Source organism: Patella vulgata, chromosome 7 (assembly GCF_932274485.2).
Source record: "Patella vulgata chromosome 7, xgPatVulg1.2, whole genome shotgun sequence".
In the NCBI taxonomy this organism is placed as follows: Eukaryota; Metazoa; Mollusca; class Gastropoda; family Patellidae; genus Patella; species Patella vulgata.
In genome coordinates this window covers 6,778,772-6,802,130 of record NC_065885.2, presented here as the reverse complement: position 1 = coordinate 6,802,130, position 23,359 = coordinate 6,778,772, and the positions used below count along the sequence as shown (strand labels likewise).

Here is a 23,359-nt window from a genome sequence, read left to right as displayed (position 1 = left end):
AGGCGGAATGTTGTCTAATATAAACAACAAGATTGGGTCTTAATGTCTGCTACTATATAATTACTGTAAGAAAACAATTTAAGTTCATACAATGGAAAATATTGTAACTATACCGTTACAAGTACCAAACGAGTGCATAAATGTGGTTATTCGTGCGGCTGAACCGCCTGCGCCTTTGGGGATTTTAGTTTATTTTAAGGCGACGGGCATACGCCGTGTGCTATGAAATTAATTTTGCGCGGACAGCGGCACTACGGCCTACTCTTAATTATATCGAATTCCAACTGTTAAGGAGACAACTGACAAGGGGAAACCACGCGGGAAAACCCGCTATGAACTTTCTCGGCCAACACCTGGTATGGTGGCCGTAAACTCGATAAAGTAAATACATTTAAACCATAAAATTTCTTTATTCTGTCCACCATAGGATTTATAAGTAAACCTTAAACCTTGTACATAGCGGTATTGAAACGCGTCACCGTCCCTTTAACTTGAAACTGCAGCCATGCCGTTACCAATACTCAATAGCCGATGTCTTGTTTACCGTTAGCCTTTCACATAGACACGACGAATTGAGACCTTAAACTAGCAGCTTATACAGTTCGCCATCGACACTCAATATCCGTTAACCGTGTGACATAAGCATTGAGCATCTATAGGAAAACTTTAACGTTAATACCGTTGACAACGGTTTCAAATAGTTTGAGACCGCTGTTTACTTCGCCATCTTTCTTTTGCACGCTTCCCGCTTGCTTACATCATCCTTTTTAATAAAGAGAGTTGCCTCCCTCTAACCGTTAAACTAAAATACATAAATTGATCGGCTGCGGGCACATACCCGGTCCCTAAATTAGGAAATCAATTTACAAACTAATATTCAGTCTTAATAACTGCAGCCGTTTAAACACATTAAAAATTGTCCACGTTAAACCGTAATACCATTAAAGTCATTTAAATACTATTAAACATTAAATCACTTAAAAGTCACTTTAACACGTTAATCACCATCTTCCTTCTCAAGTAGTAGAACCAATTTAGCAATAGGTCGGCGTAGTTGAGTGGTTGACGTTCTAATTTTAGCAGCTCTAACTAGTCCTTTATTATCAGTTTCTGTTGAAACGATTCTTCCCATTATCCATTCGTTTCTAGGGAGACTGTCATCACACACAAGAACAATATCATCAATCTGGACATTACGTTGAGGATGACACCATTTATTGCGTTCCTGTAAACATATCATATACTCCTTCTTCCATCGGGTCCAAAACAGATTGGCGAGATACTGGACTCTGCGCCACCTGCGACGTAGATATAGATCTTCACGTTGAAAACATCCAGGCGGTGATAAAACAACTTGAGTCTTAGTAGTTAAGATGTGATTGGGCGTTAAGGGATCTAAATCGTCTTTATCAGAAGAAAAGAATGTAAGAGGTCTAGAGTTTAAGATTTGTTCGACCTCGCACATTAAAGTTCTAAACGATTCATCATCTAGACATCTTCCATGTTCCTTGAGGAGAAAATTGAAGACCTTTCTAATTGAGCGAATTTGGCGCTCCCAAATTCCTCCCATGTGGCTTGCGGTTGGGGGGTTGAATATCCAATCAACGTTGAAATGCAGTAATTTATTTCTAACTTTATCCTTGTCCATTTCATCTAATGCCTGACGAAGCTCCTTTTCGGCACCAATGAAGTTGGATCCATTATCACTTCGTATCTGTCTAACGGGTCCTCTTCGGGCTATGAAACGTTGAAGAGCTTGTATGAATGAATCCGTTTCCAAAGAGTTCGAAACTTCGATGTGAATACTTCTGCTAGCTAGACAAGTGAAAATAGCTCCGTAACGTTTAAGTTCACGTCGTCCATCCTTAATATAGAACGGTCCGAAATAATCTAATCCCACGTAGGTAAACGGTGGTGAGGGGTTGACTCTTTCGGCTGGCAAATCCGCCATTTTCTGTATGTTTGGTTTAGCTCGGTTGCGTCGACAGGGAACACATTTAGTTATCACCTGGCGTACTGCGGCGTTGGCTCCTATTATCCAATACTTTTCTCGTAGCGATGCTAGAACATGACCTCTTCCTGCATGAGCAAGTCGTTGATGAGCATGGCGAATGATGAGTTCTGTTAAGTGACCCTTTCTGGGAACGATTACAGGGTGCTTTAAGGATTCCGAGACGTCGGCTCTGTCTAACCGTCCACCAACGCGGAGAACACCATTATCGATAACTGGATCGAGCTTCCATAAATTTGACAAATTCTTCGTTAACAACTTTTTGCACTTAAACTGTTGGCGACGATTATTCTGATTGAAGTCTGTTGATCTAAGAACTTTAAGTTCTTCAGCGTATTGATGTTCGTGAACGTACTTAAAAATACTACTTTCTGCTTTCTCCATTTCTAATACAGTTATGGGTAAGTTTAAGGATCTGAATGAGGATTTCCTCCGTTCAGTCATAAAGGCTTCTTCTGATCTATTTAAATGATTATGATCTTTTCTGTCCTTACTCAAACGCAGTAGAATTGATTTAAACCGTAAAAATATAACAACAGCACGTTTTAATCTGTGCCAATCTGAATAGTGTTCAATAAACAACTTCACAGGATTATTATCAGAACAAGTTACGTTCGTTACACAATTAGAAACTTCATCCTTTACTTCAGGATCTGATGAGGGAATTAGTCCAGGTAACACTGGTTGTTTGATCCATTCCTCTTCTGGCTTCCATAAGAATTCGGGACCTTTAAGCCATCTGTTTGACTGTAGGAATGTTAAGCTTGTTAAACCACGTGAGGCGTCATCAGCTGGATTACTTTTAGTGTCGATATACAGCCATTGGGATGGTTCTGAGCAGTTACGAATCGTTTGAACTCTGTTCGCAACAAAGATTTTGAATCGTCGTTGGTCATTATGAATGTATCTTAAGACAGTAGTTGAGTCTGTGTGATAAAAGACAGAATCCGGTTTATCAGTCAACTCATTTAACAACAGTTGGCCAATGCGTGTTGATACTGTAGCGGCCGTTAGTTCGAGTCTCGGTATAGTAACTGTCTTTATGGGTGCGAGTCTACTTTTACCTAGTAAAAATGAACAGTGTATTCGATCGTTATTATCCTTGAGTCGAAGATAAGCAACCGCTCCATACGCTGTAGAACTTGCATCCGAAAATACATGAACTTGCTTTGATAGTATAGGTCCAAATTCAACCGGTTTAACACATCGTTGAATCTCTATCTTCTCTAAAGCCAGAAGATTATCTTTCCAGTTTAACCATTGTCGTTGATACTCCACTGGTATAGCGTCATCCCAATCAAGATCAAGGCGGCATAAATCCTGTAATATTCGTTTGGCTGTTAACGTTACCGGGGAAACAAATCCGAGTGGGTCATAGATTGACGATACCATGGATAAGATACCTCTGCGAGTTAAAGGTCTGTCCTTTAAGGTGATTGTGAAACCAAAAGTGTCCGATGAAACAACCCATTTTACGCCAAGTGCTCGTTCTACTGGTAGGTCTAAATTCAAATCCAACTCCCGAACTTCCTTAGCCCTTTCGTCCTCTGGAATAGATTCAAGAACCTCTTTATCAGAACAGATGAACTTAGTCAACCTAAATCCGCCTTTAAGGCATGCACCTTGTAACCTTCGTATTAAGTCTTTAGCGATTTCTGGAGTCTTGACACTTTTGAGGCAATCGTCTACATAAAAGTTATTACGAATAACATTTGCGACAGTTTTACCAAACTCTTCTTCCGATTCATCCGCAGTCTTCTTTAATGCGAAGTTTGAGCAGCTGGGGGATGAGGCAGCTCCAAACGGATGTACACACATACGGAACTCCTCTAAGTCGTTATCAATGTCGCCGTCCTTCCACCATAGAAGTCGTAGAAAGTCTCGATGGTGAGGTGGGACCATTACCTGATGGAACATTGATTCGATGTCTCCCATGAATGCGATACGTTCGTCCCGAAATCGAGTTAATACACCAATCAATGAGTTTGTCAGGTTTGGGCCCTGTAGTAGCTGATTATTCAAAGAGATACCTTGGTACTGCGCGCTACAATCGAACACGACTCGTATCTTGTCTAATTTACGAGGGTGGTAGACCCCATGATGAGGAAGATACCACGAATGTCCTGGTTCCGGTGAGGCATTTTCAGGAACTTTCTCGATAAAACCCTTATCGATATTGTCTTGAATAAAACGTTTATAATGTTCATAATACTGAGAATCGCTTGACATCTTTTTCTTCTGCCATTCACAGCGTTTAACAGCTTGAAGTCGGTTATCTGGGAAGAGAATATGCTCTTTACGAAAAGGAAGTGGGATCTGATAGTGGCCGTTTACGTTACTTATACCATCATTGACAATTTCTATAAACTTCCTGTCGTCTTGAGACAAACCATATTCTTCTGAGTTTTGATTGATCGGATCCTCAATAAAGTCTCTTTCGAACATTTCAAGAACTGTTTGCGGTGAGAATATTTCCTTGAACCTTTCTACTTCTCTAACAGTTATGCGATTTACTGAGACTTCGTTTGTTGACAAAGATTCTTCTACGGAAACTGGCCCACACACGGTCCAACCATGAGGCAAGCGCATAGCAAATGGTCCATTTCCTTCACTAGGTTTTACTTCTAACGGCCCTAGAGCTACGGGACAATTACTACCGATGAGAAGCCCAATGTCGCATCCTTGAATAAGTTGAGGGATTTTCTTTGCTATATCTTGAAGGTGTTCCCATTTACTAACGATTTCTGGTGTAGGAACCTGTGAGAGTGTGACGGGTATTTCACCTACTGTGTACGTTTTAGGTAATTCTATTCCATTATTGCCATCGATGTCAAGCACCAACAGGTTATTTATCATTTCTGAGTCTAACATGTCTTGACCATGCATGGTGCCCAGTTGTACTTTCGTTGAGACTCCTTTGGCATTTAATTTCGTCTGGGTGTCTTTTAGTAGAAAACAACCGCTGCTGCCATTATCATAAAAGGCAAGCGTAATAACCATTTTATCTTTCCACTGTAAACGTACTGGAAGGATGGGTTGTAAAATAATAGAGTTTACTGATCTGGTTACATTGCACACTGTTTTAGGAATAACATCTGATATCAAGTTAGCTGTATTTTCACTAGCCTTAGACGATTCAAGATGATTATCAACCATTTGAAGACTGAATCCATCAATATGTAAAGTTGTTGGATGTTTCTTTTGACATTTACTGCATGTGGCCCTTTGTAAACATCCCTTAGCCATGTGATTTGTTCCGAAGCAACTAAAGCAGAGTCTATTGTTTACCAAGAAAGTCTTCTTATCTTCCATTGTTTTCTTCGCAAAGGTTGGGCAATTATCTAAACCATGAGCGCCCTTACAAAGTTTACAGCTTAGTCCAACTTCTGATAACTGATTTTTGTACCCGGTCCCGTTTGAGCACCCTGAATTCGACGATACTGAACTCGTATTTGTAGCAAAGCTTTTCTGTTTGGGTATAAACGGTTTCCTACCATGTCCGTGTAAATCTTTATGCTGATAATGTGGTTTAGTAGCTTGACTGTTCGTTGAACTCGATTTCACCAAAGCGTCTTTACCGTATATGGGATCGTTTGCAGCTTCTGCAGCATCCTTTATAAAGTCTACCAGGTCAGTGAATAATGCAGTTTTCATTTCAACCTTTCGCATTCGGACAACACGTTCTCTCCATCTTGCTTGAAGACTGTATGGGAGTTTCTGTACAATGCACTGCATATTTGGTGGGTGATTCAAGACTAACATATAAGATAAACTACTCATGGCGTTTCTACACTTGATGAGAAACAGAGAAAATTTCTTTAATGCTGACGAATCTTCTTTAACTAAGGACCAATTAAGAACTTTGTCTGTGTACGATATTGAAAGCTTGTATGGGTCGCCATATTCTTGATCCAAAAGTTGTAACGCTTCTTCAAATCCTTCTTCGGGATCTAGATGTAAACATCCGTCGATTAAATGTCTAGGCTCTCCTTCTAAGTGCTGTTCAAGATAATAGAGACAATCGGCACTGTTGGAGACTTTAGACCGAATCCTTGCGTTGAAGGCTTTAATGAATGGCGTGTATTCTATCGGGTCGCCTTTAAACTTATTTACTTCCGGTTGAGGTAATGTCATTGCAGCCATTAATTGTCTATGCATCAAAACCACATCGTGTTGAATATTAGAGCTTGTAGCATTCTGATTTTCGTTTGACCTTGTCTGTAACTGTGTTGAATCCAAACATTCAGTGTTTGTCGGTTGAAATTCATTGGCTGTGGGGTTAAGACGTTGACCTTGCGGTGTGGTATTCTTTGTGCAGTTAGGCAGGGTTTGCTCTCGCGGTTGACGATAAATAAGCGGTGTACTCGAGATGGGTTGATTTAAATTACTTGCACTTGTTTGTTTATCATTTACATGTATCAATGGCGGTATGGCTGTATGTGGAAGATCACTTGGTTTTACCGTACTAGAATAATCACTGTTACTTGAGGATCCGTTGACTTCTGAAAGAACAATATATTCGTTTGACAATCTGTTTACATTATCTTCATCAACGATTTCACGGAAAGCCTTCTCTCTGGCTTGAGCTTTAGCGATTTTCACTTCAAGTTCTAATTTCTGAATTTGTTGAGTTTTAGACAACATCGCCTGTTCAGTCAGCAGTTCTGCAACTTTGGCCTTTTCCCTTGCTCGGATCATAGAACTTGAATATCTTGACGAACTAGACGAATTTGAACTTTTGTGACTTTTCTTCGTGTGCCTTGATTTATTTGAACTGGTGTGTAAAGTACTATCATCATCGCTATCCCGTTCTGCTACCGTATCTTCATTATTGTTATTACGAAGTTCTATTATCAAGTCTTTACGTGAATCCATGTTGATAAACTGTCGACAATTGACTGTAGACAAACTATCAAAACACTATAGGACGTGTCATGCACTTTAATCTATGGAAAGTCACTTAATAACCATTAAACGAAACAGTTTTACAACGTTCATTCAGTCTATATGGGCGGCTATTCTATTTCAACCATTTGACAATACGTATGTATGGCGAGAAGTCAATAATTTTTACTATTTGAAACTAATATGGTGGCCGTAAACTCGATAAAGTAAATACATTTAAACCATAAAATTTCTTTATTCTGTCCACCATAGGATTTATAAGTAAACCTTAAACCTTGTACATAGCGGTATTGAAACGCGTCACCGTCCCTTTAACTTGAAACTGCAGCCATGCCGTTACCAATACTCAATAGCCGATGTCTTGTTTACCGTTAGCCTTTCACATAGACACGACGAATTGAGACCTTAAACTAGCAGCTTATACAGTTCGCCATCGACACTCAATATCCGTTAACCGTGTGACATAAGCATTGAGCATCTATAGGAAAACTTTAACGTTAATACCGTTGACAACGGTTTCAAATAGTTTGAGACCGCTGTTTACTTCGCCATCTTTCTTTTGCACGCTTCCCGCTTGCTTACATCATCCTTTTTAATAAAGAGAGTTGCCTCCCTCTAACCGTTAAACTAAAATACATAAATTGATCGGCTGCGGGCACACCTGGAGCGAGCCAGCGTCTTACCCGCTTACTGGCCCGCTTACCACCGTGGCTCCTATAGTCGATAAAACAACAATACAACAGTCGTAAAGGGCTTAAAAATAGTATTACCAAACAATAGACAGGCATAGAATGTCCTTAAATGTTTCGTCAACACAACAATTTTATCACTTTATGGCTACTGATCATACGGGGAATAAAGAATAATTTATACATTTCATGTTCATAATTCCTGGTTTTTCGTTTCGTTTAAAAACATAAATCCATATTTTTACTTCTTCCTGTCGTTGCTATCAATATGGCGGATGTAAACAAATGTGATTAACCCGTGGCCGTGTATCAGAAATGTGTTGAGTTATTGCCGTTTTATAGTAGCCCGTCGTTTGTTATAAATAAAGGTATGATCATTGACAGTCAAGTATGATATATTTTGTTTAGAAATTATTTTGCAATCCCTCAGAAAAACGCTCATCGCAGAAAAAAAGTTGATGGCTATCGACGATCGTCGGTAGGGCCAGTTAGAGAAAAAATTTCGATTAGAGAAAAAATTTCGAATTGACTAGGCCTATCACTTACAGTAACAGATCTGCCAATCAATTACTTTGAAGAAATATGACAAGACACCCAAGAGGTTTTAAAGTAGCTAAGTCCCTAACTTAAGATCATCCAAAGTCTTACACGTTGAAAACAGGAATTATTTGTCAATTCAAATCAACATTACATTGATGTTGTGATCTTACTGGGAAAAGGCAGGCTTCTGAGTGATATCCAATATTTAAGACAATATAAACATTTTACCATTGGTACACAAATCGTGTACCATAGTGCGTTTCAGCTTCATTTCTAACAAGTGACCAGAAAGAACGAGGCTAGACATATTCCACGTTACATCTCATACTCATGTCAAACGGTGGGCCATCTTATCTGGAGAGCATGCGCAATAGACTGGAATAACCAACGCTAGAAATTGCAAATTGATTGAGACTCGTGCCATATATCGCTGGACGTAACTGATTTGAAATTAGAGTCAAAACGGAAACAATTGAATGTAAATCAGTTTATCAGATTACATGCGTTGCGACCCATTTGGGTCAATTTCTAGCTCCCAAATATTAGCGATTTAGCTCCTTTAAGATTCATTAAATCTTATTCACAAGATGTTTTGCAAATTACAGCCAGATCCATCTTATTCTTAAGCTTGATTTTCAATTATTTTGACAAGTAAACTTATCTTTTTTTAACAGATGTATTTCCGAAATACAAAACAGTATATATATACTAATTGTTAGATATGGCAACCATTTAGGGCAGGGGTGGGTGGCAAAATGATGGTTAGCACAATGATGGTTAGCACGTGCACGCTATATCATAAGATCTGTCATTGGGTCAACTCATGGCATGGTTTTGATACCCCAGTTGTATGTGACAAGGAGAAGGGTTGCCTGTCCAACCTCGTGGGTTTTCTCCGGGTCCTCTGGTTTCCTCCCCCTGCTAAAGACTCTTACGCGCATGTAAATTATTGAAATTAAATTGAAACATATGTTAGTCCTGAATGAGACTTTTCTGTTATGGTAGGTCTACTATGTCCAAAGATAATAAGATAATAAAGTTATTCAGGAGAGTTAATAGATATGAAATTTAACGACTTGGTATTTTGATTTAAAGGCACATTGGAATTGCGTAAAAGAAGAAAATGGAGGATATTATAAACGGTGAGAAAATGGAGGATGGAGATGTGTATGATACGTACGCTGATATAGAAGATGAAATAATAGATTATGATGGAGAACTAGATCTTGATTCAGAAGGGGAAGAAGAAGAAGATAACGAAACCATTTTTAGGTAAAGTTTCACTTGATTTATTAAATAGCCAACAATATCGAAAGCTTAGTTATATAAAATTAACTTATTTAATAGGGATAAGCATGTCTTCATAGTCACTCTTATCTCTTATATGAAATGAAATGGGGTTTAACTTCCTACTGTTCTGCTCCTAAACTGGGGTAATGAAGAAGGGCATACGCCATACAGTGTGCTATGAGGGCACTACGGCCTACTCTTATATTGAATTCCAACTGCCAAGGGATCTTTTAGGTGCACGCCAATGTGTACACGGGACCTCGTTTTTTTGTCCCATCCGAACGACTTGACAGCTGTCCTTGTCAGACCCTCCATCCTGCATCACTTCTATCACCGACAAGGGGAAACCACGTCAGAAAATCTGGATGAACTTTCTCGGCCAATGCAGGGATCGAACATCCTAGCTCCAGACTAGCGAGCCAACGTCTTACCCACTTAGCCACCGTGATCCCCTTTATCTCTTATATTATTTAATTTGTAGATTAATAAGTTAGATAAAATAAGGAATTAGAATAACCATTACTTATTAAAGACATATTTATTTAGACGTTATGCCTTGATGTTTATTGTACAGGAAGCCACAGTGGTTAAGTGGGTAAGACGCTGGCTCGCTAGACTGGAGATCGGGTGTTCGATCCCTGCATTGGCCGAGAAAGTTCATCAGGATTTTCCGACGTGGTTTCACCTTGGCAAGGGGTGCAGGACGGAGGGCCTGACAAGGACAGCAGTCTAGTCTTTCGGTTGGGACGGAAAACCAAAATCCTGTATATACATTGACATGCACATAAAAGATCCCTTGGCAGTTGGAATTTGATATAAGAGTAGGTCATAGTGCCGCTGCCCAGGCAAAATTTTATATACCCATTTACACTAGATAGGAAATATTTTATATCTAAATATACTAGTACCTCAAAAAAATGTTTAAGAATTTAATTTGCACCAGGAAAGAAGTTAATATATCAGTGATTGTAGCGGCCTAGCGAATATTTACTGCTGATTATTGGGGTAGCAGCCAATGTATATTCACTGCTGATTAGTGTGGTAGCAGCAGCCTAGCAAATATTTACTGCTGATTAGTGTGGTAGCAGCAGCCTAGCAAATATTTACTGCTGATTAGTGTGGTAGCAGCAGCCTAGCAAATATTTACTGCTGATTAGTGTGGTAGCAGCCAATGTATTTTCACTGCTGATCAGTGTGGTAGCAGTGAATATTTACTGCTGATTAGTGTAGCAGCAGCCTAGCAAATATTCACTGCTGATTAGTGTGGTAGGTTCTATCATTATGCCTGCTTTTTACTATGAGGATGAATCAAGTTTGTCTTGAGAAGTAAAAAATCTGACATATTGCATGTTGATATTTTTTTTTACAGTGAACCGAATTACCCTGCCAATGCAGAAGAGAAGATATCATGGCAAGAACAGATTCGAATGATCCATCTGAGGAGCCATTTAAATGAACTGGATGAAAAAGTGCAATCTTGTACTTATACCACAGAAAAAACAAGGTAGGTTTAGTACAGGTTCGAAGATGGAGAAGATGGTTTCCCCTAGTTTGTTGTGCAGGACTGAGGGCCTGACAAGGACAGCTATTGTTCAGGACAGTGGGCCTGACAAGGACAGCCTTTTAGTCGTTTGGAAACCGAGGTCTTGTGTACACATTGGCATGCACATATAAAGGATCCCTTGTTGGCGGTTGAGAGTAGGCTGTAGCATTGCTGCACAGGCAAAATTTCCCTCATAGACCTCTGTATGGCATATGCCCGTCTTCATTAGCCCAGTCAGAGTAGGACAACTTGTACCCCGAAAAATACAGTACCACGATGAAGATTAAACATAGTAAATTTCAACAGTTTTTTGGGGCATAATAATTAATAATAATAAAGTATTTGACTATTTGTCTGGCTGAAATTCTGAAATGTTCGGCCATAATTCAGTCCAGCAGTTATTTCAAGGCTTGCATCATAGCAAACTACGCAGTGTGTGTGTGCATTTTCAATTTCATCTAGATGCTTGCAATGTCCACTACTGATGTAACAAGGTCAGGGGTCAGGGCATGTTTTAAGGAGGTCAGGGGTCAAGATGTAAATTGTTTATTTTCAGAGAAGAATTGAAGAAATGTCAGAATCAGATTGAACAGTTAGAGAAAGAAAGAGACAACACGTTTACTCAAATAGAAAATGCTGAAGCTTCAAATAACACGTAAGCTTCAACTCTGATAAAAAAAAATTTCAACCAGCTTGGGGGTCACGGTGGTTAAGTGGGTAAGACGCTGGTTCGCTAGCCTTAAGTTTGGGTGTTCGATCCCTGAATTGGCCGAGAAAGTTCATCAAGATTTTCTGGTGTGGTACCTCCCTTGCCAGTGATGCAGGACGGAGGGCCTTACAAGGATAGCTGTCTAGTCATGTGGACGGGACGAAAAACCGAGGTCCTGTGTACACATTGGCGTGTACGTAAAAGATCCCTTGATATAAGAGTAGGTCATAGTGCCGCTGTCCGGGCAAAATTTCCCTCATAGCACATTGTATGGCGTATGCTCGTCTTCATTAGCCCAGTTCACAACAGAACAGTAGGACGTTAAACCCCATTTCATTTCCAACCAGCTTTTCGTTGTCTAGTGTTAATCTTTGAGAGTCATTTAGTAACTGGATAGAGCAATAGACTATAACACATACTTATGGAAGAACAGCTACTTATTTATTTGGGCGACGTTTGGAAGAGTATTCTCTCAACGTTATCAATATAAGTATGTGTTATAGTTTATTGTCTAGTGTTTTTTCGGAGAGTCGTGCTGAGGCTCAGTGACTAAGGCGCTGGCTCGCTAATCAGCAGAGCGGGTGTTTGATCCCAGTGTTGGTCAAGAAAGTTTCCCTTGTCAAAAGTGCAGGTCATAGGTCCTGACGACAAGAAACAGCATCAAGTCATTTGGATAGGACAAAAAAAGCAGTTTACAATTATCCAGTGAGATTTACAATTATCAATAACCGTTAATAGGGTTGTGTACCAAGACTTGATAATTGTGCCTACAGTAAGCTTACATTTTATAAATTTGCTTACCTATATCACTGGAAATGTGAACATGCAGTAAATACACTTTAGCATTATCTGAGAACTAGAATATTCTTTTCGTGTCACCCAATATTTCTTCTAGGTGCTGATTCTTGTACCAATAAATATTTTCATATTTTTTCCAATTTTTTCTAATTTTGAATATCAGTGCTGCTGTATACAGATTAAGATCAGTTCATGACAGACTATGTAGAGAATTGGAGGATGAAGAAGAATTAAAAGAGAATATTGAAAAAAGACTGGAGCAAACTGAGTAAGCCATGTGTCCTCTATATTATCATCCCCCCTCCCCCCAACGGTCCGTTCCCCTTTCCCTGCCCCCAAAATACTGAAAAATGACTGGAACATACTGCTACATTACCCCTACCCATCTACTTTATACTTCGAGAGTAAACCTCCGTCCAGAATTGCCGTCATATCCAAAAATTAGTATATTGTTTTCTACTCCATTTCACATCTGGCATACACACAAAGACTAAATAAACCTATTCAATTCCATTAAATAGAAGCAGAATAAATGCTTCTCAAAATTCTCATGTACTTGGTGTTTTCGACTAAAATCCTTGATCCAGGATTTAAAATGTCGGTCAACTATCTTAGTGTCTTCTCAAGCGGAGCTAACTGTTAACAGGCAACCTAAGTTTCGTATGATACCTTATCTTGTTGGTTTCCCCTGAAATTTTCATGAATTATTGAAATGAAAGAATGTTCATTCTGAAATTACGTGTTAATGATCCCCAAAATTGTTTAAAAGTTTCATTTTACTTGATTAGAATACTCACCTGTCAATTTTTCAATAGCAATACAACTATTTGATTCCTGTGTGTACCTTTGCTCAATCTTATTAAAACACAGATCCTATTTCATTTCATTTTTTTTATAGTTCAAAATTTTGTTTTACTTGTCTTCACAACACTAGAATCTGGAAGAGTTGTTATATTACCGGTGTGAGAGATTGGCCAATGAAACAGTCTGTTATGGCGACTTCTTGGCGTATGATGCATGGAACTGTTGGTAAACCACTAGAAACGTCATTGATTAATCAATGTCTGATGTCATAGGATCAAAAGCTGCATGTATGACCCCTGACGTGACCTTCCTGTACAACCAGTCAGATCTTCATGTAGTGTAGGCAATCGAAAGTATAAAAAAAAAAACCCGAACAATTGTAATAAAAGCATTTCACAGAGGTTCATTTAGTTGCTTGAGTCAAAAATCAACAGTTCTAGGAATTAACTGAAATAATATATTATTATTTTCAGATATGAATTATGGAAAGCGGAAGTAGAAAAAGGCAAGTTTTTATTGGCTGAAGATGAGTTGAAGTATAAAGAACAACAGTTATTTCGTGAGAAAACAGATCATGCCATCAGACGATTGAATAAAGAAGAAAAATCAGCAATACAAGCAGAAGGCAAATTGAAAAAGTTGGATAAGTAAGACAAATTAACGATGGAAAGAAGTTATATAGGCCTTAAATACTATTTAAACTTATATAGGCTCTTTCCTATTGTTTAATCCTTTTCAAGTGAAAAAATTATTGTTTAAACTAAACACATTATAAAGTCATTTGCATTTTTCAAAAAATGTTTCAAGTTTTTCATTATGTGCTAAAATTGATTATTTAACATTTAATTAACCCTTTTAATTCTGAAAATATTTTGGCTGTGGCATATCCCACCCTGACATTACAGCACGATTTTGCAAAGATGATACTATTTTAATTAGAACCATATGTTTGGTGTGAATTTGATATTATGTGTTTATAACTGAGTGAAATGATGAAACAAAGATTTTTAACCATAAAATTTCACTTTTATTCAGTTTCATAACCTTGGGGTGTCAATCATTCCAACAGTTTTAAACTCTGCTAATATCGCGACCACGCCCTATTTCAATATTTCTTTGTAAATACTGAATGGACTGACATTCTATTTTGAGATTCAACTGTTAAATTCACAATCCCTCAAATAAAGTTCACATATGTGAATCATTTATTAGCGCAGTGAGTAGAACATTGGCTTGCTAACCTGGAGGTCCCGTGTTCGACACCTGTATTGGCCAAGACAGTTCGTCTGGATTTTCTGGGGTGGTATCCCCTTGTCATTGATGCAGGACAGAGGCCAAAGGGAATGTATAGTTGTTTGGATGATATAAAAACAAACAAGGTTCCATGTACACATTGGCCTGCACTTAAAAGAACCCTTGGCAGTTGGAATTTGATATAAGAATAGGAGTAGTGTTTATAGATATTTTTGATATAATGTTTATTAAATATTTATACAGACAACAGAGAGTCGTGGTGGCTAAGTGGGTAAGACGCTGGTTCGCTAGCCTGGAGATCAGGTGTTCGATCCCTGCATTGGCCGAGAAAGTTCATCAGGATTTTCCGACGTGGTTTCCCCTTGTCAGTGGTGCAGAACGGAGGGCCTGACAAGGACAGTTGTCTAGTCCTTCGGATGATACAAAAAACCGAGGTCCCGTGTATATATTGGAATGCACGTAAAAGATCCCCTGGCAGTTGGAATTTGATATAAGAGTAGGCGATAGTGCCGCTGCTCGGGCAAAATTTCCCTCATAGCACACTGTATGGCGTATGCCTGTCTTCATTAGCCCAGTATAGGAGCAGAACAGTAGGACGTTAAACCCTATTTCATTTCATTTCATTTTATACAGACAACAAACAGAAATGATGATAGAACAAAGACAGCGCCATAAACTGGCCATGGAGGAATCGAGAAAAAGTCACCAAAGGGCCAGTAAATATCTGACTGCTACGCTAGTGAAGTATGTATAAATTAAATAGGGGGGGTTGCCGAATGGTTAGCGTGTGCGTTGGTTGTATTATAAGGTCTGTCATTGAGTCAACTGACATGGTTTCGATTCCCCAGTTGTATGTGACAAGAGTAGGGTCGTCTGTCCATCCTCGTGGGTTTTGGCCGGGTACTTCGGTTTCCTCCCACTGCTAAAGACCCCTACGTGCAAGTGAATTATTGAAATAAAATTGAACCATATGTTACTCCCGAAGTGACCTAGTTTGTGTCAAGTGGACGTTAAACCCCTGAGGGAGACTGCAACACAAAACATAAACCAAAAAAATCACCCAAAAAATCAATCAAATCAAAAAAAAAATCAAATAATCAATTCACAAAAATATCAAATCAAATTAAAAAAAACACAATTTTTGTCCCAAACACTTGAATGTATACATTTATTTATTTATTTTATTTTATTTTGTTAGATTAAAGAAAGAAGAACAAGATAAACACAGTGATTATAAAGCGGACATGCAGCGTAAAATTGACATGTTATTAAAACTGAAGAAAGATATTGTTTCTAATAGAGTGAGAAAACATTATATTATATTAAACTGGAGGACTGCATCACACACAAACAATAACCACAAGACCAACCTGTGGACAAGACAGACAAATAAAACCCACAAGACCAACCTGTGGACAAGACAGACAAATAAAAGCCCTGACAGTTGGAATTCGAAATAAGAGCAGGCCATAGCTCCGATGTCTGTAGAAAATTTCCCTTATAGCACATCGCGCGGCGTATGACCGTTTTCGTTAGCCCTGTAGGACGCTAAATCGCCATATCATTTCTGTAACTGAATGTCAATGTAGGCATCTGAATCTGAAATGCTCTTTGTTTGAGCTTTTACCACATCTGGCAATGGTTTGTTTTCAACATTCATTCTAAAACGTCACATTTACTGCGTACATACGAAAATATGATCTATTATCATTTTTATCTACATAAGAAAATATGATCTATTTACTTTTTTATCTACATAAGAAAATATGATCTATTAACGTTTTTATCTACATAGGAAAATATGATCTATTAATGTTTTTATCTGAATAGGAAAATATGATCTATTAATGTTTTTATCTGAATAGGAAAATATGATCTATTAATGTTTTTATCTGAATAGGAAAATATGATCTATTAATGTTTTTATCTGAATAGGAAAATATGATCTATTAATGTTTTTATCTGAATAGGAAAATATGAAAGCTATAAAAGCTAGAGATAGAGCACAAGAGCGAGAAAAGAAAATCCGTGAAGAATTAGAAAGACAGAGAATATTACAAGAAGGTGGAAACGCTGATGAATTGATGCTCATTAAGAAAAGAAAAAATGAATTTGAGAAACAAAAGCAGTAAGTAGTTTATTTTGTTGTTTGAGCGGCATTTAGTAACTAGATGAGAATAAATGAAATGAAATGAAATGGGAGTTTAACGTCCTACTGTTCTGCTCCTAACCTGGGCTAATGAAGACAGGCATACACCATACAGTGTGCTATGAGGGAAATTTTGCCTGGACAGCGGCACTACGGCCTACTCTTATATCGAATTCCAAATGCCAAGGGATCTTTTACGTGCACGCCAATGTGTACACGGGACCTCGGTTTTTCGTCCCATCCAAACATCTAGACAGCTTTCCTTGTCAGCCCCTCCGTCCTGCATCACTGACAAGGGAGAACCACGCCGGAAAATGTGGATGAACTTTCTCGGCCAATGCAGGGATCGAACACCCGACCTCCAGGCTAGCGAGCTAGCGTCTTACCCACTTAGCCACGTGATCCCCTAGATGAGAATAGCACATGACACAATTTTATGGAATACTAGTTAAATACTTGAAAGATTATTTCTGGTGACATTTCGATGAGGGTTCTCTCGCCTTTATCAAGCAAAGAATGACCATTAGTTTTATTTGTGAGTGGGTGAATGGTCCAAGGGGTTGCGATACACATCACAAATCTTAAATTTGTTATTCTAAGTCATTGATCAGGACCCAGTTTCACAAAACATTCTCAGACTTAAGTTAAGAATTTACTCAAAATTGTTCGGCTTATTTCAACTAAAATACAGCCCTTTATGAAACTTTTGTTGTTTTAATGTATCAGATATATCAATAAGAAACTATGTACAATGTTTTGTGTTTCTGGATCAAAGATATTTCTCATAAACAGTGATTGAAAGTTGAGTAAATTTTTAACCTAAGTCTGAGAATGCTTTAGGAAACCAGGGCCTGTGACATCGATTCGTCTGTTAATCCAGACATCCTCAACATCCTCACATGGAAGTGGAATTTTATACCAGAAAGTGTTAAAAACAGTGAAAATATACTGGCCTTTAAACAGAGTTTAAAAATAGAACTTGTTTCATCAGTCCTGTTGTTAATGACTTTCTTGGGATTTTGAGAGGGGTGGATGTCCGAATGGTTAGCCTTGGCGCCCTGTATCACAAGGTTTGTCATTGTGTCAACTGTCGTGGTTTTGATTCCCCAGTTGTACGTGACAAGGAGTAGGATCGCCTGTTCAACATCGTGGGTTTTCTCCAGGTCCACCGCTTTGCTCTCACTGCTAAAGACCCCTACACCCAAGCGAATTATTGAATTAAAATTGAACCATATGTTAGTTCAAAAATGACCTAGTTTGTGTCAAGTGGATGTTAAACTCTCTATCTCTCTTTTGTAATATGCGCCAATGGGCACCCACTTGGTTGGAATTCCTGTGATATGACAAATATGGTTGCCTGCCTGACCTTGGGGCTTTATTCATGTTTCTTCTGATGCCAAAAAAAAAAGGTAACATCTAAACTATCTTAAAAACTTGAAAGAGAAATAATAAAGGTGACCATTAATTCTATTTAGAAAATTTGAGGCAGACCAAAAATTGAAGCAAGCTGATATTATGAAAAAAGTTTTATCTGAGGAGTCAAGAATGGAGAAAAGAAAAAGAGAACAGTCTTATTTGTGGTCAGAGACCAAGAAAGACAAGGAAAAGGTTTAAGTTTTACGTAGATTAGAGGGGCAGGTGTGGTCAAATGTGTGTTTTAGATCATAAGGTCCAAAGCCCAGCTTAGGCATGGGTCTGAGGGGCCCAGGGGCCCGCAGTTTAGGGAGCCTTGCAATTCATATCAAAAAGAGTAAAAATTCAAATTCCAGTTGAAAGCTTAACGGTAATCGATTTAGCGGCACGGGGGGGGGGGGGGGGGGGGGGGGGGGGGGGAGAGACTAAGCTATCCCTCAACCTTCTCTGTTAAATTCTACTTGGTGATCGGTCTAGGCTTCTAGCGGCGCAAGCCCGCCATTATGTCATTTCCGCGCATTGTATGATATTGGGAACTGAATATATTTCGTATGTAATCAGATATTATGTAATTATTCTTTTATTACAGATCGTTTAATTGTGTGTTACGCATGCGTGCCATTCAAAAAGTGCCCCGCGATTCTAGTCAGGCCCAGGGCCCCACTCCGGTTAGGCTGGGCTTTGATAAAGTCTGTCATTGAGTTAAATGGAGTAGGGCCGTCTGTTCAACCATGTGGTTTTTTGCCAGGTTTTTCTCTAGGTCTTCTAGTTCCACCTCCCCACCCCCCAACCCCTCCCTGCTGAACACCACTACACTCCCCACCCCCCAACCCCTCCCTGCTGAACACACTACACTCCCCACCCCCCAACCCCTCCCTGCTGAACACCACTACATTCCCCACCCCCTCAACCCCTCCCTGCTGAACACCACTACACGCAAGCAAATAAATGAAATAAAATTGAATTATGTGTTAGTCCTGAAATGATCTAGTTTGTGTCAAGTGGACATTAAACCTCATTTCTTCTTCACGGCCTATGTTAGTGTAGCATTTCTTTATAAGCACTGTCTGACTGTTTAATCTGCTTTTTCTATTCACCGGTTGTACGTGACAAGGAGTAGTGTTGCTTGTCCAACCTCGTGGGTTTTCTCTGGGTCGTCCGGTTTCCTCTCACTGCTAAAGACCCCTACGCACAGACGAATTATTGAAATAAAATTAAACCATATGTTAGTCCCGAAATGACCTAGTTTGTGTCAGTGGAGGTTAAACCCCATTCTCTCTCTCATGCAGCATGTTATAAGGGAAATTTTTGCCTGGACAGTTAAAATATAAGAATTGGGACTACATTAAAATTGACTGGTGGCAAAGTTTTCAAGTGAAAGGCCGAATATAAAAGGGAATACACCATGCTGCATGTTATAAGGGAATTTTTTGCCCGGACAGTTAAAATATAAGAATTGGGACTTTATTAAAATTGACTGGTCGAAAAGTTTTCAAGTGAAAGGTCTGATATGCTGTACTTGGATTCTATGAAGACAAACAGAGTTTAGTTTAAACATATTGTATTGCACATAATTTACAAAGGGATTAGGACAATTTATAGAAATTATGAACCTTCTCCCAATAATATTATTACTATTTTAATTGGATGTTTGATGTATTAAATAATTGTGACCCACTCCCACAAAACCAGGCGCTTGTCACAAAAGAGAGAGAGAGAGAGAAATGGGGTTTAACGTACACTCACCACAAACTAGGTCATTTGGGGACTAACATATGGTTTAATTTTTTTATTTCAATAATTCACTTGCACGTAGGGGTCTTTAGCAGTGGGAGGAAACCGGAGGACCGGAGAAAACCCATGAGATTGGACAGGCGCCCCACCTCTTTGTCACGTACAAATGGCGATTCGGAGCCACGCCAGTTGACTCAATGACAGGCCGTATGATACAGCACGCACGTTTGTACTAAGAGCACAAAAGCATAAACTGTATGCCTTCTTGTTGCTGTGAATGAGCCGGACTCAACTCCAGACAATACAACAAATTTAAAAAGAATTGCATTTTTGGAAGGCTCAGGCTGTGGGCTATTCAAATATGCTGCCTGGTTTTGTGGGAGCAGCTCACATAATAATTGTTGTCTGTATATTACAGTTTGTGCCAGTTCATAAAAAGAAGCCATTGAAATGTTTGGAGGATTTTAGCAGAGCAGCTTTAGAATCTGCTGGTCTGGCTGGATCAGGTGATTTTCAACAAGCAGACAAAACCCAGGTAAAATCAGAAGAGAAACAAAATTTTTCCATTTTAGCCTTTGAAATGTTGGAATGAAATGATTGATATTCTATGTTTTACAGGGTGTTAGTTATATTGATATCATATGTTTTACAGGGTGTTAGTTATATTGATATCATATGTTTTACAGGTTGTGAGTTATATTGATATTCTCTGTTTACAGGGTATGAGTTTATATTAATATTATTACAGGGTATGAGTTATATTGATATTATATGTTTACAGTGTATGAGTTCCATTAATATGTGTTTAAAGGGTACGAGTTATATATTAAAATTATATCTTTTACAGGGTATATGAGTTATATTATGTTTACAGAACTTGAGTTATATTATTAGATTATGTTTACAGGGTTTGGGTTATATTATTATTTGTTTACAGGGTATGGATTATATTATTAAAGGGTATAAGTTATATTTTTATTCTGTGTTTACAGGGCATGAGTTATATTATTATTATATGTTTTAAAGGGCATGAGTTATATTAAGGGCCGGTCGGACAAAAAATGAAAAAAATAATTTTGTCCAATTCGTCTAAAAAAAAACTTTTTTCTGCTGAACATTATATGGGGGGCGGCCATGGAGCGATGATGATCATGTTGTATGTAACCGGTGTCTTTAACGGGCCGCCACGCCATCACTGGAGTCTGGAATGGGCTGGTATAATAGACTTTCTGGGCTGGGTGTGGGCCGGAATTCGGAATCTTGCAATGGGGATTCCGAATTTCATCCGAAAATTTCATCGGATTCCTCCGACACTGTCGCCCGCAAATTTACTAATTATTAAGTCACCTGCACCCTGTTTGTGGGGATACGCCAGAAACGTCTGCCAATGGTTCGTATATCCAAAAAAAATTCAGTTTTAAAGCCTCAGCAAAATTTGGTGATAGCTGGTCTGCTGGCTGAATTTGACAGATATTATAATCAGATATGCCACCAAATCACATTTTTGGGGTTCATTTTCCCGGGGTAGAGCTCCGCGGCCAGTAAAAGGGGCCGCTCCGACACGGGAGCCCGGGCCGGGAACCGGCCCCAATCCACCCCTGGTAATACTATATGTTTTACAGGGCATGAGTTATATTAATATATGTTTACAGGGTATGAGTTATATAGATATTCTGTTTTACAGGGCATGAGTTATAGTATAAATGTTAAGTATGAAGATGAAGAAAGGGATGACGATGAAGATGATGTTGATGATGAATTTGGACAGAAGGCTGTTTATTTATCATCAGAACCAACTATTGTACAACCACCTGACAGTAGTGATTCAGAAACTGATGATGTACAAGGTTAGAACATTTTTATTAACTAAACCATCAATTCTGTAAAGCATACCCACTCACCAGGTATCATTCAGTGTTAACTCAGGTATCTTTGTTATATTAACTCAGGTATTATGTCATTTTAGTTTCCCCGTCAATGTGTCATTAACTCGGGTATACATGTCAGATTAACTCAGGTATTCATGTCGGACAGTATGTCACATTAACTCATATCCTGTCACATTAACTTGGACAACATGTCACATTAACTCATATCCTGTCACATTAACTTGGACAACATGTCACATTAACTCATATCCTGTCACATTAACTTGGACAGCATGTCACATTAACTATACAACATGTCACATTAACTCAGACAGCATTTCACATTAACTCGGACAGAATGCCACAGTAACTCATATCCTGTCACATTAACTAGAACAGCATATAAAATTAACTGAGGCAGCGTGTCACATTAACTCAGACATCATGTCACATTAACTCGGACAGCATGTCGCATTAACTCAGACAGCATGTTGCATTAACACAGACATCATGTCACATTAACTCAGACTGTGTGTAACGTTAACATCGACAGCATGTCACATTAACTCAGACTGCTGGTAACATTAACTCGGACAGCATGTCGATTAACTCGGACAGCATGTCACATTAGACTGCTTGTACATTTACTTGGACAGCATGTACTATTAACTTGGAAAGCATGTCACATTTGTCGGACATACTATTCTTTGATTTCCAACCGTCAGAATACTTTTATGTGCATGCAAATGTGTACACGAATGGATTTGGGTTTTTCATATCATCTGAATGACTGTTGTATATCATCAGAGAAGATTTATGATACAAACAATTAGTTCATCATAGGCCTATGTTTATTAACCTCCTTTTAGGGGAGCTCACTCCTAATCATACAAATTATCTAGTCTTACAACAGGCAATATGTAAGGGAGATAAATCCTGTATCCTTAGTAGGATACAGACCACCATAATACATACTTAGAACTCATATATGGCTATACAACATGACAAATCACACTTTCCTTGTCTGTCCCAAGGAGCCATACAAGCAAGTCAAGGCAGGACTTGTATATCCAGAATGTTTTTCTTTTTCTTGACCAATGTCAGGATTCGACATTTTGGAAAATTCCAATAATTAATCCAGTTGATTCATATACAGAAGATGCTGTTAGTTTAGCCAAGCCGGAATTTGAGGGATTATGGGATACACATAAACCATACCACGTACCTAAAGATATGGATACTCAGATAAAATTACCTGGTGCCAGTAAGATGGAAAAGGTAATTTATTGAATAAATTGTTTATTTTCTCATGTAAACTACTCACACACCCTTTTGGATATTTTACAATCTCTGACAGCTCCGAGGGGGGTTGGATGTTGGGTAGCCGAATGGTTAGCATGTGCACGCTGTATCATAAGATCTGTCATTGAATCAACTGACATGGTTTTAATTCCTCGGTTTTGTACATGACAAGGAGTAGGGTTGCCTGTCCAATGCCATGGGGTTTTCTCCAGATCCTCTGGTTTACTCCCACTACTGAAGACCCCCATGCACATGCGAATTATTGAAATAAAATCGAACCATATGTTAGTCTCAAAATGACCTAGTTTGTGTTAAGTGGACATTAAACTCTCTCTCTCTCTCTGTCTGAA

General features: G+C 38.7%; 1 protein-coding gene across 2 annotated transcripts in view; it reads left to right on the top strand.

The window, feature by feature from the left end:
• Positions 1-7,867: 7,867 nt before the first annotated feature.
• Positions 7,868-23,359, top strand: part of LOC126826989 (cilia- and flagella-associated protein 74) — a 46,900-nt gene continuing 31,408 nt past the window's right edge. The window contains exons 1-13 of one of the 2 annotated variants that reach the window (XM_056102508.1): positions 7,868-7,973; positions 9,241-9,417; positions 10,805-10,939; positions 11,535-11,633; positions 12,649-12,753; positions 13,763-13,936; positions 15,177-15,287; positions 15,742-15,844; positions 16,514-16,671; positions 18,168-18,300; positions 20,258-20,374; positions 21,524-21,686; positions 22,864-22,985. In XM_056102508.1, coding sequence (XP_055958483.1) covers positions 9,269-9,417; positions 10,805-10,939; positions 11,535-11,633; positions 12,649-12,753; positions 13,763-13,936; positions 15,177-15,287; positions 15,742-15,844; positions 16,514-16,671; positions 18,168-18,300; positions 20,258-20,374; positions 21,524-21,686; positions 22,864-22,985 — 1,569 coding nt within the window. In that variant the 5' untranslated portion in view covers positions 7,868-7,973; positions 9,241-9,268. Of the gene's footprint in view, positions 7,974-9,240; positions 9,418-10,804; positions 10,940-11,534; positions 11,634-12,648; positions 12,754-13,762; positions 13,941-15,176; positions 15,288-15,741; positions 15,845-16,513; positions 16,672-18,167; positions 18,301-20,257; positions 20,375-21,523; positions 21,687-22,863; positions 22,986-23,359 lie in introns of those variants that run through there. The other variant, XM_050556141.2, reaches the window with a different exon arrangement.